The sequence below is a fragment of the Caretta caretta genome, chromosome 10 (assembly GCF_965140235.1).
Source record: "Caretta caretta isolate rCarCar2 chromosome 10, rCarCar1.hap1, whole genome shotgun sequence".
NCBI classification, from domain to species: Eukaryota; Metazoa; Chordata; order Testudines; family Cheloniidae; genus Caretta; species Caretta caretta.
Genome location: NC_134215.1, coordinates 76,507,693 through 76,522,335, shown reverse-complemented (window position 1 = coordinate 76,522,335; position 14,643 = coordinate 76,507,693). Strand labels below are relative to the sequence as shown.

Sequence of the window (14,643 nt, the reverse complement as noted above, 5' to 3'; positions counted from 1 at the left end):
GACAAATTGTGCTAACTTCACTGAGTGAAATACCAGCTTTAGGCTGCTGAATCCAAAAACAGTTACCATGTCAATAGTTTGAAACAATCTGTTGGTATCATATGTGTCTTTTACCATGACGCTTCTCAGTGCCGAAAGTGTTCCACATCTTTAAGGTAGTTATTATAGGTCACTGCTATTTTTATTAACCTTACTTCATTATGTGTTCTGTGTTTGTAACTAATGCCACATTCCTGTAGCCAATGGCATAGCTGTGGGTGGGGAGGGAAGGATCTAAGTGTCTGTTTCAGTCTTTCCTATCCGACATACTGAGGTCTTCAACTTTTAAAAACATCTCACTTTAGCTGTGTTTCAGCTAATTTTATTAGTGAAGAAACATTCCCTGTTACCAGCTGTGTGAGTAGATGTATGTGGTGGAATCTCCTTCCTTAGAAGTTTTTAAGGTCAGGCTTGACAAAGCCCTGGCTGGGATGATTTAATTGGGGATGGGTCCAGCTTTTGAGCAGGGGGTTGGACTAGATGACCTCCTGAGGTCCCTTCCAACCCTGATATTCTATGATTCTATGTTCCCAGACTTCCTGTGATATTTATTTTTATAGTACTGATTTTTTTTTCTTACTCTAGTCCAGACTGTTTCTCAAACATTAATTAGATCGGGGGATGATTAAAATAAAAACAACACGGTTGTGCTACAGTTATTCGGTTAACATAAGATCACGCTTGCAGTGTTCTCTCTGTGATCTCCACTTGAAGGTTAGGGCCTTGTAACTCCTTTTTTTAAAAAAATATGATGCATTTAAAATTAAACCTTGACCTTTAGAGCTGGTTGAAAGCATTCGGATTTCCTTCCACTGAGGGAACAAGATCTATTCTTGTATGAAGTATCATTGGTCTTTAAAACAGGATATCTGAAGACCCACTTCAGCTTGTAACTAGCTAGCTGACAACAACAGACTTTAAGGGTAATTTTGGACAGTGTCTTATTAAAAACACAAAACAGTTGTGTTATTAAAGCTTGCTGTTACCAGGAAATACCTGTTTCTCTGATCCTCTGTCTTCTGCCTAAAAGGACAAAACAAAAATGGTAAGCTCTTTGGCACATGGACCAGTCTATCTTGTGCGTTTGTACAGCACCTAGCACGTGGTGGGTACCACCAGATTATATAAATAATCATATTTCTTGTGAGAAAGTTGTTTTTTCCCCTCACTGTTCTGCAAGGAAACAGCTATTTGAACTTCCAGTGCACATTTTTAAAATTCATTTTTTAATATTTCCAAGGGCTAATTCAATGACAGCATGAGTTCAGATTACTGTATACAAATTAGAGATGCACCAAATGAACAGAATAAATAAAAACCAGCCAGAACCTTCCCTCCACCATGCAAACCAAACGCAATTTTTATTTTTAGGTACAAAGCAGTTTAAGATTATTTTGAAATTTTAGTCTATGGTTCCTGGTTTGGGCTGGAAACTCTTTAGGATTTTAGAGCAGAGTAATTGCTGTCGATCCCTATTAGTTTCACTCCTGTTAAATTATGTAAGACTTTGCCATAAGAACAATTTGCTTTCCCAGGAACAGAATGCAACACAAACCCTAAGCTAAATTCTCCACTAAACCACATGCAAGTGGTTTTCTGTAAGGTGAACGTGGACTGTATTTTCATCGTTAGCTTAATAAATACCTCTATTACACCCCTATATGACTATACAATCAGAACTTATGCAATCATAAAAATAAGTTCGTGCCTAGTAATCCAATAGCAAATATAAATAATTATCTTCACCACACTCCGTCAATTCACAGCTCCGGTGGGAGTGGCTTTATGAAACCCAGGGATATGACAAGTTAGTCTTGTTCTTATTTAATTTGAGAGCTAATTATTTTGTAGTATGATTACAATTTTCTTTAAGATATCTATCTTTATTTGTATAAATAGATCTGTTTGTTTTTCCTAGCTTGGCTTTTTTTATCAAAATATTTTGGATCAGATTCTGTATACTCCAATGGTAACGAGTGGTATTACGTATCTTATTAAATTATGTATTGCAGTGCCTGTACCTACAGACCCTCTTATACGGCACCAACAACAAAAGGACTATAGCAACCCAGGAGGCCATTGACTTGTCAAAGTGAGTGAGTTTGCAGTCTTCTTGGCTGATCTTCCTTTTATATGCTGTTACATTCTGCGTTCCCCTGCACGTCCCAGAGATATTTGGGCCGTAGAGGTCACAGAAATATCTGATGGAAAAGAAAGATGACCCCAATTGTTGGAAAGTTCATAGAGCAACAGTTTGTTGAATATAACACTCTAGTTTAAGGATAACTCTTCAGACTTCCACATCAGTGATCAAACCACGGCCTACAGAGATTTTGAAACGTGCCATCACCACCACCACCACCTAGATTAATCAGAGCACGAAATGAACTTCAGCCGAGGGTAGATTCCCTTTCACCTTGTAAATTAAGTGATGAATAGTGGAACTTGACAATGACCTATGATTTACAACACCCTTCCTTTTTTTCAGGGCCCCAGATGTAGCAGCAAAACAGAGAAGATTAGATAAAAAATGACCACCATTCTGTGCTATTGTGCAACAGTACTCCATAGTGGGAAGACCCAAAGCCTATATATATATATATATATATATATATATATGAAGGTTTTTCATGTTTACATCTGAAGACTGAACCTGTATCTGCAAGTATCCGTCAAGCAGAACTGAAATCCATCATTGGATTAAATACTGAATGTAAAGCCAACTTTCATGAGGATAGATTGCTTACCTTAATGGATACAGGAAAAAAATTAATACAGGCGAATGCCATTTTTAATGTTTATACTCTTGGATCATAGCGTTTTAAGATTATATAATGACAGCCTCTTCAGTTTTCTCTCTTGTGAAAGAAATTTTTTTTCCCTGTTTGGAAATGCAAAACTGCCACAGTAATAAAATAATAAATTTAAATAAAAATAAGATTCAGGCAGGTATTGCTGTTTCTGTACTGCACACTTACTAGCTTCTTGAACAAATCTGGATTTTAATTTTTCTCTTTAATATATTCATAAAGGCACCCTATTACCTTGATAGCCAAGCACCATTAACTGCATTGAGCAAACACTGTTAATCTTTTTTTTGTTTAACACAATAGGGTATGAGTTAGGAAAATAAAAATCCCCCCGATCCCCCTCCAAAAAAGAGCTGACAGTAGGGTGGGGTATTTTTTTTTGTTTGTTTTTAAAGAAGTCTCCCTTTTGTATCAGATATATGTAACTTTAAGCAAGTTCTGCCATGTGAAGAACATCTAGGGTTCATTTGATCTCAGGACTTTTCCTCCACTGTTGGCAAAAGGTATGGCATACCTGAAATGTGCTTGATTTCAGGCTGCAAAGTACCAGCCGCTGCTACCCATAGCACAATTTGGACGGGAAAAACTGAATCAATAGGGTCAGCTACACAATGAACATGCATGAATAATTGCAGAGCACATCATTTAAAGATTAAGCTCATATTTATCTATAGGGATTTTTATGCTGCAGGAAGAATACAGGTTCATCCCTGGTAACTTTAGGACCATTTAAAAAGAATTTTGGATATAAAGATGTGTGTATCTCTGGGTCAGATGTTATTTTCAAGAGTTCAGTACTTCGCGGAAAGAGGAGTTTCCATGGAATCATTTGATGTTAGCATAGCTGACAACCATGTTAAATCTAGGAATTAAGAAGATCTTAAATGATGTGCTGAAAAAACAACCCAAAATGATGGCCATCTCCTTACTATTCATAGGGTTTCAGTTCTGATTCACAGTACCGTTAGGGAGAGTCACTCAGAAGGGGAGACTAAAACCTCAATTAGCAGTTTAGGGAATAATGTCTCTTAATTATAAAATGAAGGCTGAAAACATACTTCTGGTCTGAGTCTTTGGTTTCAGTGAGACCATTCGACCACTTCCATGTCACCATTTACCAGAAACCACCAATTCTATTCTTTTGCAAAAACTGAAGAGCTTTATATTTTTCTTACCTTAGACTCAGTGAAGCTGGCTGGTGTCTCTAGATAAAGCTTTCCTCCTTCATGTAATAAATGACCACTCCACATTTTCTTTAGCAAGTAGAAAACTCCAGAAACATCCATACATTAGGTAAGTGTCTGACATTTTACCTGTGTGCGCCAGGTTTGTGGCTGTTAAGAAAAAAGCTTTATCGTGAAACTGAGGTACTATGAATGTCCCTCCCCTTTAAGGTCCAAGCAAGTGCAACAGGGCTTTCCTTGCCATAGTTGAAAGATCAAAGTTAAGGAATGTGTGATGTGGTGTTCACCCTACCCTTGCCCTGAAGGAGTTAATGGAGGCTAAGAAGGGGGGGAGTTAACCAGAGAGGCCACAGCTGAAGGGAATCAGACGGCCTATGTAATCCCCTCTCTAAACAGTGAGGGAGCCCAACTAGGGAGGAACAAGCTGGGCTGGATTTATAAAGTAAATTGACAACAGGGAGCAGTCTGCAGCCACTCCCTAGGTGAAGAAAGGTGTGTTTGGGGGCTATGGAGCCAAAACAGCCTACAGTTATTCCCTGGGAGAAGGAAGTTTTGGGGCTGGCAAAGCCAGAATGTTAGGAAAGGCTCAGGCAAAAGGCAGGAAGGTCCAGAATGGACCAGACCTTGGCTGTTGATTAGGTCCCTGAGCTGGAACCTGGAGTAAAGGGGAAGACTCAGGTTCTCCTTCAGCCGCTGGGGGAATAGCACTAGCTGGGCCGTGAATGGGAAGACTGCCTGAGTCCATTCGTAAGAAGGGACTTTGATACCCCAGAAGGGAGGACACATGTGACTTGGCCAGAGGGCTAAACCACAAGCACAGAGCATCTTGCCTTGCTGAGATCCAGGAAGAAAGGCAGGGTGTGCAGCGAGAGGCAGAAAGGAGGTGCCAGATCTGGAATCAGCTAGTCCTCAGAGCAACCAGGAGGAGGTGCACTAGCCATGAGCAGACCCCATGACAGAATGGCATAATTCAGCCAAATCTTAGAGCAGCAGGAAAACTATGGTTCTCCTGTACACTCCAACTACTTCGGGTTTATAAATGCCCTGCGCCTTCTGCAGCCAGCTGCTAAGAAGGCACCTCAGCCACTCCAATCATGCTGGTTAGATGAGTCCAGGAATAACTGGTTGCTATGTTTTTACTCCGTCCCTGCCACCATAGTGACACAGGCACTTCATACTCTGGAATGAAAGCATGTGTTCTTTGAACTGAAAGGGGCTCATGGATCTGAACGTACAAAGAGACCTCAAAGCATGAGGCATGAAAACTGATTTCTTTTTCCTTTGCTAATGGGGACTTATCAATACCAACCAGGGGGGAAGGAGGAGAAAGAAGCATATACACATTCTTTTTCATTGTTTAATACTGAATGTGAAAAAAGTGCAAAAATCATGAAACCACAACAGCAACGCAGACTGCATCGTAAATGACCATACCACAAGCTGCCTGCAAAGTCTCATAGCTGACATCAACAAACCCTGCTTCAACATGTCTACAGTCTTTTAAAACATCAATCTGTACAGAGCTGTAGCTCTCTCATATATCTCTCTTCTTACACCTGTATACTCCCATTTTATTTGCTTTCAAATCCAAAAGTGCACGTTTAAAGATTAATATAGTCCCCCACTTCTGAGGTAAACTACCTCAAGCATATAGATACAAACTCCTATTGAATAAAACTAGTAGTTACATTTTAACAAAATTCTATTTGTTAAATTCAAATGCAGCAATTACCTTATTTGTATTTAGTGAAAAAAAAATGGCAAAGTTTCTATGAGTAAGCTTCAACACTGTGTGCTGATTGAGGCCATGTTATCAATCCTGCCAGCTCCATGCTATCAATAAAGTAATTACACACAAAGCTGTTAAATAGGGCATGTGTCAGTATTTTAAAAAACAAAACAGAACAAAAAAAAAAACCCCGCAGAGGAATAGGTTATATTTGCTCTGGCTAGGAATAGAAGCATGTCAACTAAGGCCTGGATTCTGTTACCACCGCAGTTTTCAACTTTTTTAGGGGTTCACAACTGAAAAATTTTGAATGGAGGTGCGGATCCCTTTGGAAATCTTTGACATAGTCTGCAGACCCCAGGTTAAAAACCACTGTTCTATGATAACACCTTTTCATGGACCTCTTAGACAGTCTGCAGCCCTCCAGGGGTCCATAGACCACAGGCTGAAAACCACTGTGCTAACACATCCAGATGGAGGTGGAATCTGCACAGATCAAATTGCAACAACAGGGCCCAAGTCACTACCTCTTTGTTTCCTGAAAGAGTCATTACCCAAAGGTGGTTGTCATGCAAAAAATAAAATAGATCTGTGGCTCTTTCCCAGTTTTCAGTAACACTGAAGGTGATGACATAAGGCTCGTGTTAATGGGATTCAAAGGGAGAATATGCTGCTTACACAGTCTTCTTCAAGGCTTATATCCTTCTTTCATTAAACCTCCTAGTTTTCAGGGGGCTTGAGGGGACTCATCCATTGGAATGACTTTATGTTACTGTGCTTTTCCAATTCATTGTGACAAACCTAAACTCTTCAAGCAGCAGATTAAAATTCTGATTCAATCTAGAATTAAAGCACTTACATTTATGGAACAAACCTTTTCCTCTCCAAACAACTAAAGCAACCAACAACATAAATACATTTCAGTATAACTTATCAGATGCAGTAGGTCAGTGCTGTTAAAGGACATTTTAAAGAGCAGCTGGTGCCTCCTTGCAAACATTTTATTTAGAAACAATACTGATATGGTCTCTTTTTTCTTCTCCTTCAGTACTATGGACATCTGTATAAAACAGGAACTTATAATTCATTTACTCCTTGCCGGTTTGTCCTTCACTTGATGTCCTAATTCTCTGAACAATGGAAGATAAATACAATCTAGCGTCAGTAGAATTGTTTCGAAAGAAAATAGGTCTCAAAGGTTTCCACGAGGCATCAATAAATCGGGTTGATATTATTGGCCCTCTTATTTGTGGCAGGAGAATACATATTCTGCAGCTATCCTTATGTCTATTTTAAGAGAGCTTTTTTTTAAGTTTCAACTTCAAACCAAATATGCAGAAAACTAAAGCTGATACTTTTCAAACCTGTGTGCCTAAAATTAGATACCTAAATTATGTTTAAGTAAATATTTTAATAAAATTCTATCAAAATATGAAATTACATGTCTAACTGAGCAACCATGTTTGAAAATTTTTGCCTAACTCCCATATAGGAATTTTTTAAAATCTAAAAATGCATTTTTTTTTTTAGATTTTTTTTTAAACCCTGTTCCAGAGAGGATAGACTAAGGCAATGGAATTTTAAGCTCTTCTTTGAGCTGTAATCATTCATGAGCCCCTCATCTGTCAATGGTAGCAAAAGTATGTTTTACAGAAGCATATATGAATAATTCTGACAAATATATCTTATGTGATTAAGAAGATAAAATAAATGTGGCATGCACACCTTGGATGCGTCTGCACTGCTCGACATCGTATTTGTTTCCAGCACTAGGGCCACTGCTCCCTCTCTTCCAGCTCAGAGAACAATCTCAGAACACACAGTGCTGAAGACACTGCATTTACACCATTGTAACCGCATCAGTGCTGGAAAACAGATACAAAATTTTGCAGTGCAGAAAAAGCCCTATATTTAAACCTTGAAATGCTGATAACTACTTGAAGATACCTGGTAGAGTCTCAATCTTGGTAATGAAGGCAGATCCTAATACACGAGTTTGTCTCATATGAAAAATAGGTTAAGATGTTAAACTATACGTCATCTATCCCCACTTCACATTTAAGTCAGTACTGCAAAGTAGTAGTCAGTTTTTATAAAAAAAAATCTAACTTCTACTGATACGAAAGAAACTGAGAAGTTAATGAAGGCCACACCACAATAAAATAATTTAGTTGGATTGTAATTTGCGTTAAACGCACACAAACTATGTTTAAGTAACATTGCGCTTGTGACCAAAACCAAACCACAAGAAAGGAATTCAAGGTTAAAGGGTAATAGTCTGGCACAATAGGGCTGTCTGGGTTGAACATGTGGTTCTACTTTCAGAGCATGTCTGTATAAAAATGGCAGCTTCTTACCCTGTACAGTATATCTGACTCTCTGTGTATATTCAGAGGTGTGTCTACAACAAAAGCTGTGCGTGGTCTAGCCTACCGAGCTAGCTTAAATCCAGCTAGCACAGGTAACAACAGCAGCCAAGAGAGTGCAGCACGGGCTTCAGCTCAGGTACTACAAGTTCGGCAGAGACCCTGGGTAGGTACTCAGCTTGCGAGTCCGCACTGAAGCCCACGCTGCACGGTCTTCATTACTGTTATGTTAACAGGCTAGCGGGATTCAAGCTAGCTCAAGGTTAGCCCTTGCCCAGCTTTTGCTGAGTAGGCAAACCCAGAGTCAGATCTTCTTATTTGAGTGTCAACAATAAATTTTTGTTACTCTTTTTGCTCCTGTTAGCACTGCAGAGGTAGTACAACTACCAGAGAATGAGCTGGATTCTATTCTTGATTGAGCTCCCAAATAATTAACTCACTTCTACTTGCAGGACTGAAATATGCTCCTCAGTTACACACTTGAGCAAACCCAGTAAAATCAATGGCATTTCAAGTGCTGTAACTGAAGGCAGAGTGTGGCCCAAGAAAATCTATTACTGGTGATAAGAAGTCAGAAAGAACCGTGACGAGTGACTTTCAGGTCCTAGGTTGAATATACAGTTAGAAAAAAAATGCCATTTTTTCAGTCACTTGTCAGAGAAGAACCACACTTGAGCTAATCCCATTGTGCGTAGGCATTATACCGTATGGTATATGCCATCCCACTCTCCTTAGGTACTTGCAATACCTAACATCAGAACAGTACTATATACTGAGACTAGTCATTTCACATATCACGATGTAGAGTCATTGAAGTTGGAGGGATTTTACCACTGATTTCATTGTAACTAGGATTTAGCCTATGGTTTTTATCCATTTGCCTACTGATTCTCTCTAAAAATATTATGCTTTGTAAAGGCAAACCAAACATTTTCCTGAAAACAATATGACTGATGTAGTCTTACTGCTTTGCTTTATTGTGTCTGGTTCTAACTATAAAGGTGACAAAGGTTACCATAAATTTTTGCTATGCATGGTTTGCTTAGAAAGAGTTTTACTTCATAGTTGTAATGGTTTAATTTTTCCTAAGATTTTACTATTGTACATGAGCACATGAAAATGAAACTTAAAAATCAATTGCCTGTATGCCTTATTCTAATACTCTTCCAATAGAGTTACTGTGACTCATTTTGCCTGTGGTTAATACTTTGAAATCTAAACAGAAGTGCTGAATTCTTTAAGTATCCCAGTACAACACAGTGTTCAAAAGTTGATAGAAAAATCCAGTTCAGACTCTCACTTGTGGATTAGCTCAATATAAAAATTAAAAAAAAAAAAAAAAAAAAGATCCTGAAAAATCTCCAGAAGAAACTTCCTGTCTTGGAGACTGAAGAAACTTGAAGAAAAAAGGTTTGGTGAAAAAAGAATTTGCAATAGAGGGAGCCCTCCCTTAAAGAGCTTTCACAAATTAGGGGAAAGGTGGATATATTGAGGCTTGGATTTAAAATGTGTCAGTCCAATGTTGGTGTAGTAGTGGGACAGTTCCTTTTAAAAAGACGGCAGTCAAAAATCTCTGTGATGAACAAGCCGATAGGCAAGGTTATATTAAAATGTCCTTTCAGAACCAGTCTCCATCATTATCTTCTTCCCCCTCTTCTTCTTTGTCTAGATACACAAGTGCAATTTTCTTTTCATCAGAAATCATTGACCTTTGGTCTACAAGTCTTTGCAGTTGTACACTTTTTTCAAATGCTGACTTCTCTGTTACTTGTTCACCATGAGCCTGGGAAACATCAGGAAAAACACTTGCTTCTTTGGTACTTTCACCGTCAGTGTCTTTCTGGTCACTTTCAACCACAACCTGTGACTGTCTGACATCAGGCTCCTTCCTATTTGATACAGTGACTGTAGCTGCTTGTGTTCTCCCTTCCACCACAGGCACTCCCGCCACATTAGTTACATCCATTTGAAAAGTAAAAGATGTTTCCTGGGGTCCTAATTTAATATGCCTTATAGATTGGCTGCTCTCTGACGACCCTTCTGTCTGAAAATGATTGCCCATTGTTTCAGAAATGGGTCCTTTGAAGATGATTTGCTCTGTATGAGTTTCTGTGGGACTCAATTTAATGAGCCTGATGGATCTATTGATATCTGAGTTTCCTTCACTCTCTGAAAGGCTTCCTCCTGCACTACTGATCTCTGGAGATTCAGAAATGGAGCCTTGATATATGACTTGTTCAGTAGTTTTAATTTCCTTTTGACCTAATGTAATGTGCTTTACTGACCCTTCTGAATGAAAATGGTCTCCCGATTCACTGAACTCCAGATGTTCAGAAATGGGACCCTTGTAGATGATTTGCTCAGTTGTCATAAATTCTTTGGGACCTAATTTAATATGCCTGATAGATGCATTAGTATCTGATCTATGCTCCACGTGAGAACTGTCTCCTGTACTGCCAAGTTCTGCTGTTTCAGAAAGAGGCCCTTCGTATGTGATTTTCTCAGCGGAATGAATCTCTTTTTGTCCTAATTTAATGTGCCTTATTGAACTTCCTGTCTGAGAAAGCCCTCCTGTGCCACTGAGCTCCACATTTCCAGAAATGGGCCCTTCAAATATTACTTGTTCTGTATGAATTTCTTTTGGACTTAATCTAATGTGCCTTACTGATTTGTTGGTATCCGTTGATCCTTCTGTAGGAGAGAGATCCCCTGAGATATTGAGCTCTGAAGAATCTGAAGTGGGCCCTTTGAAAATGAGATCTTCAGTAATTTGCGGTGAACCTACTGTGATATGCCTCATGGACCTATTAACATCAGCTGGAACCTGTGGCTGAGCAAGGTTTTCAGGTTCATCTACGTCTACAGGCCCTTTATAAATGATTTCTTCAGTGGTTTGAATTTCCTTAGGACCCATTTTAAAAAGCTTCACAGACCTACCAATATCCAATGAGCCTTCTGTCGGAACAAGGTCTCCCCTACCACCAAGTTCCAGAGTTTCAGAAATGGGCCCTTCGTATATGACCTGCTCAGTTCTCCGAATTTCTGTTGGACCTATTCTAACATGCCTTAAAGATTTGTTAATATCAGTCGATATCTGTGACTGAGAGACTTCTTCTGCATTACCAAATTCTACAGCTGCTGAAACTGGACCTTCATGAATAACTTGTTCAGTGGAATGATATTCCATGCCATCATTACTTCTTACACTGGATGAGCTGTAAACCCCTTGGCTAGCCCAAGGAGTGGATTTATTAGTGGATGGAGAAATGTCTGTTTCTATACTGCTTTTACCATGAGTCCATCTTTCCAAATCTGGGTCATTACGTTCATCAAAACCCTCTTGTTTTGGGGACTTCAGTGACACCTTCTCAATCTCACTTGTGATGACTCCACCAAGCTGTGCAATATCAAACTGATCAGTGTCAAGGGTCTGGGACAGACTGACTTCAGCCACCATCGTCACTAAACCATCTTCGTTAGTTTGCTCAACTTTTTTGATATCAACTGCCAGGCTACTGGAGTCAGCATGATTTTCTTTCGTTAACGCAGCTAGTTCCTCTTTCACGCTTTCTGGAAGACTCCCCTCCAGTTGTTCCAACGCCTCTTTCAACTGTTGTTTAGGGTCCCTGGTTTCCTTCAATAAAAGCCCCTTTATTGAGGCCTGAAATTCATGTGGTATTTTAATCTCTTTCTCAATAACAATGGATTCTGCATGTGATGCTTCACCTTTTGGACGTTCCTCATTTAAAACATAGGCACTTGCTTCCTCTCCCACAACCTGATACGTTTGTTCTGGTGAGCTCATGCTATCATCTTTTCTTCTTTGTGTGCCCTGCAAAAATTCATCTTGCCAAGAATATTTAATAGTCGATTCTTCTTCTATGTGAATTTGCCCATACACTGAGTCCTCATCTTTTCCATGAGCCAAAGGGTAATCATCTGGAGTAGATACAAAATATCTTTGTTCATCAACTGAGTCGTCTGCCTCGGTTACTTCTTCCACATGGGTGAGGATCTCACTGGATAGTTTTTTCTTCTTAAAATCTTCAGCTGTAGCTGTGATGGTCTGCTCCCCCTCATCGCCATAATGCCGCTCCATGCTGGGTGAGGTATCCTCTACTTCCTCTACTTCAAATGGTGCTGAAAATTCACTCCTTTCATCAGTTGCAGATTCTAGTGGCTCCTCAACAATCTCAACATTCACAGACACTTTGCCTATACGGTCCCTTCCTTTCAGGCCAACATTTATTAGATCTTCTATCACATCTGTGGATGGAATTCCCTTAGCGTCTTCCAGAACCACTTTGCCCTCCTTGTTTAATAGACTTCCAAGATCAACTTCATCAGAAATCGATATTTCTTCTTGAACTTGAGACTGTACTGTGATTTCAGTCATCTCTTTCTCATCATCATATTTTTTCTTTTCAAGGTAGTTTACTTTTGTATGTGGAGTTGTTTCTGAACCAGAAGACTGAACAAAACTTTTAAGAATATCAGCGACAATAGTTTCTGCTATGTTTTCGGTTGACAAAGTACCCATTCTAGGGCTACTTTTGTCACTAATTCCATGTTCATCTTCCAAATTGGGTTCTTTTTCTGAAACATTCACATTGAGAATTTCAACAGGTTTAATTGTCCGTTCATCTGTCTCTCTTCCTACAGATGTTTTAAAGCCTTGAAATGTTATTTCTGTGTTACTGTTCTGCAATATTTTGTCTGGAGTATACATTTCAACACTGATGGGAATCTCAACAGCCTCCTTGCTTATTGATTCCAAGAACACATTTGTATTCCTTTTGGTTAATTCATCTTCTTTAATCTTTGCATCAGGGAGAAAAAATTCTCCCTCTCTGGCTGATTTATGTACTCTAGTTTGTTCTTCCCATGTAACCTTTTTTTCCTCTTTGGCAGTGCTATCTTCCTTACTCCTGACTCCTGAAAAAATCTTTTTGTTATCATTAATAATCATGTCTTCCATTATGTATGTTTTCTGCTCTGGTTTAACCTCAGTCTTTCCAAAATTAACACTTCTTTCTGCCGTAGTGGGTTTATCATCCATTTCCTTTTTCTCCAGGACAATAATTCTTTCCTCGTTGACTGGTTGCTTATTTTTTTCTTCTAACAAGCCATTTTCCCCCTCTTTAACTGGTTTGTCTCCTTTTGTTTTTTCTTTCAATATAGTACGAGTGTCATCTAGGGCTTGTTCGGATTTGGTTTGTTTAAAATTGGAATTCAGCTTGTAAGATGGAAATTTAGTAAAATTATCTGGTTTTGTTCTTGTACTTTCAGAAACACCTGACCTTGTGTCAACTTTGTGGTCCTTGTTTGAACTTTGAACACTTGTCAATTCTTTTGAAAAAGAAACTGCCGAAGTAGTTGTGGCTTCTGTTCTCTTTCTTTCAGGAAATGTTTTTCGCTGAATTTTAGTGTCTCCCCAAAGACCGTATGTAGGAGTAAAGGTTTTGAACTCTCTATGGTCCTTCATAATTCTTTCATAAGTGGCATCCTTTTCAATAGTGGTTGATGGATGATATTCTGAATTAAGATTATCTTTTCTTAAAACTTTTCCACTATCTGTTGTCCGTGGTCCACCACGCCTTGTCTGAGTTGAATAAAGTGCAGAGCTGCGAATATTCGTTACTGGTGTTTTATGTCTAGTGTCAGCACTCTTGATAATCGGAAAGCTTTTCTTTTTCTTTTCTTCTCGGTATGCTGAGTAACTATTAGGATAGTCATAAGATGTATTTCTGACACCTGCAAGAAGAGTGTAGATAAGCAAAAATTAAAATACCGTCTTGTATGTAAAATATAAAAATAATCCATGTACAATAACAGCGGCAGGCAATAATCTAGATATCTTAATGTAATGTTAAAATATTTATGAAGAAATAATGTCAATTCACTTTCAAGCATACCTGCAGCAGTGCAAGTAGGGTGGGTACGGTATGGTACGCCGTACCAGCAAGATATTTATAGCTGGTACGGCGTATCTGAAAGACACAGGCGGAGCACAACAGCCGGCAGCTCCTCTGGCGCAGCTGTACCGCCCCCTACCCTTCCACACAGGGTCTCCTCCGTCTGTACAGCAGCCCCACCAGAGGACAGGGCTGGGGGAGGTACAGCCACCCCGGAGCAGCTGCTGCCGTGGGGCCCCCCCGGTGGCCCCATGTTCTGCTCCTTTCCCTGCTGCAGTTCCCAGGAGAGCTGATTCTCAGTAACCGCTCACAGAGTTCATTTTTTGCTTTACACAGCTAAAAATATACTACAAGAAATTGACACTGATTCATTGGAAAAAAAAATATTAAACAATGACTAAAACCTACATTTAGATGTCTAAGTGTAATGTTCGCTTTTTTACCTTGTGGTATTTTTCTCCCCTGCTGATCAATCCACGTAATCATCCATTGGCTGCTCTCCCCTTCTAGTAAAGTTCTGTAACACACACACACACACACACAAATACATTTGATTAAAATGAAGAGAAAGAATAGTTATAATATACTTTAGAAGTTTGG

At 39.2% G+C, this 14,643-nt stretch overlaps 2 protein-coding genes across 2 annotated transcripts in view; one reads left to right on the top strand and one right to left on the bottom strand.

The window, feature by feature from the left end:
* TTC23 (tetratricopeptide repeat domain 23) overlaps positions 1–2,938 on the top strand; it is a 46,592-nt gene extending 43,654 nt beyond the window's left edge. The window contains 2 exon segments of the mRNA XM_075132772.1: positions 2,052–2,131; positions 2,528–2,938. Coding sequence (XP_074988873.1) covers positions 2,052–2,122 — 71 coding nt within the window. The 3' untranslated portion in view covers positions 2,123–2,131; positions 2,528–2,938.
* A 2,438-nt stretch (positions 2,939–5,376) lies between these two features.
* Positions 5,377–14,643, bottom strand: part of SYNM (synemin) — a 28,584-nt gene continuing 19,317 nt past the window's right edge. The window contains exons 3-4 of the mRNA XM_048867120.2: positions 14,487–14,560; positions 5,377–13,882 (exon numbers count right to left, since the gene is read on the bottom strand). Of these exons, the coding sequence (XP_048723077.2) occupies positions 9,747–13,882; positions 14,487–14,560 (4,210 nt within the window). The 3' untranslated portion in view covers positions 5,377–9,746. The remainder of the gene's footprint in view (positions 13,883–14,486; positions 14,561–14,643) is intronic.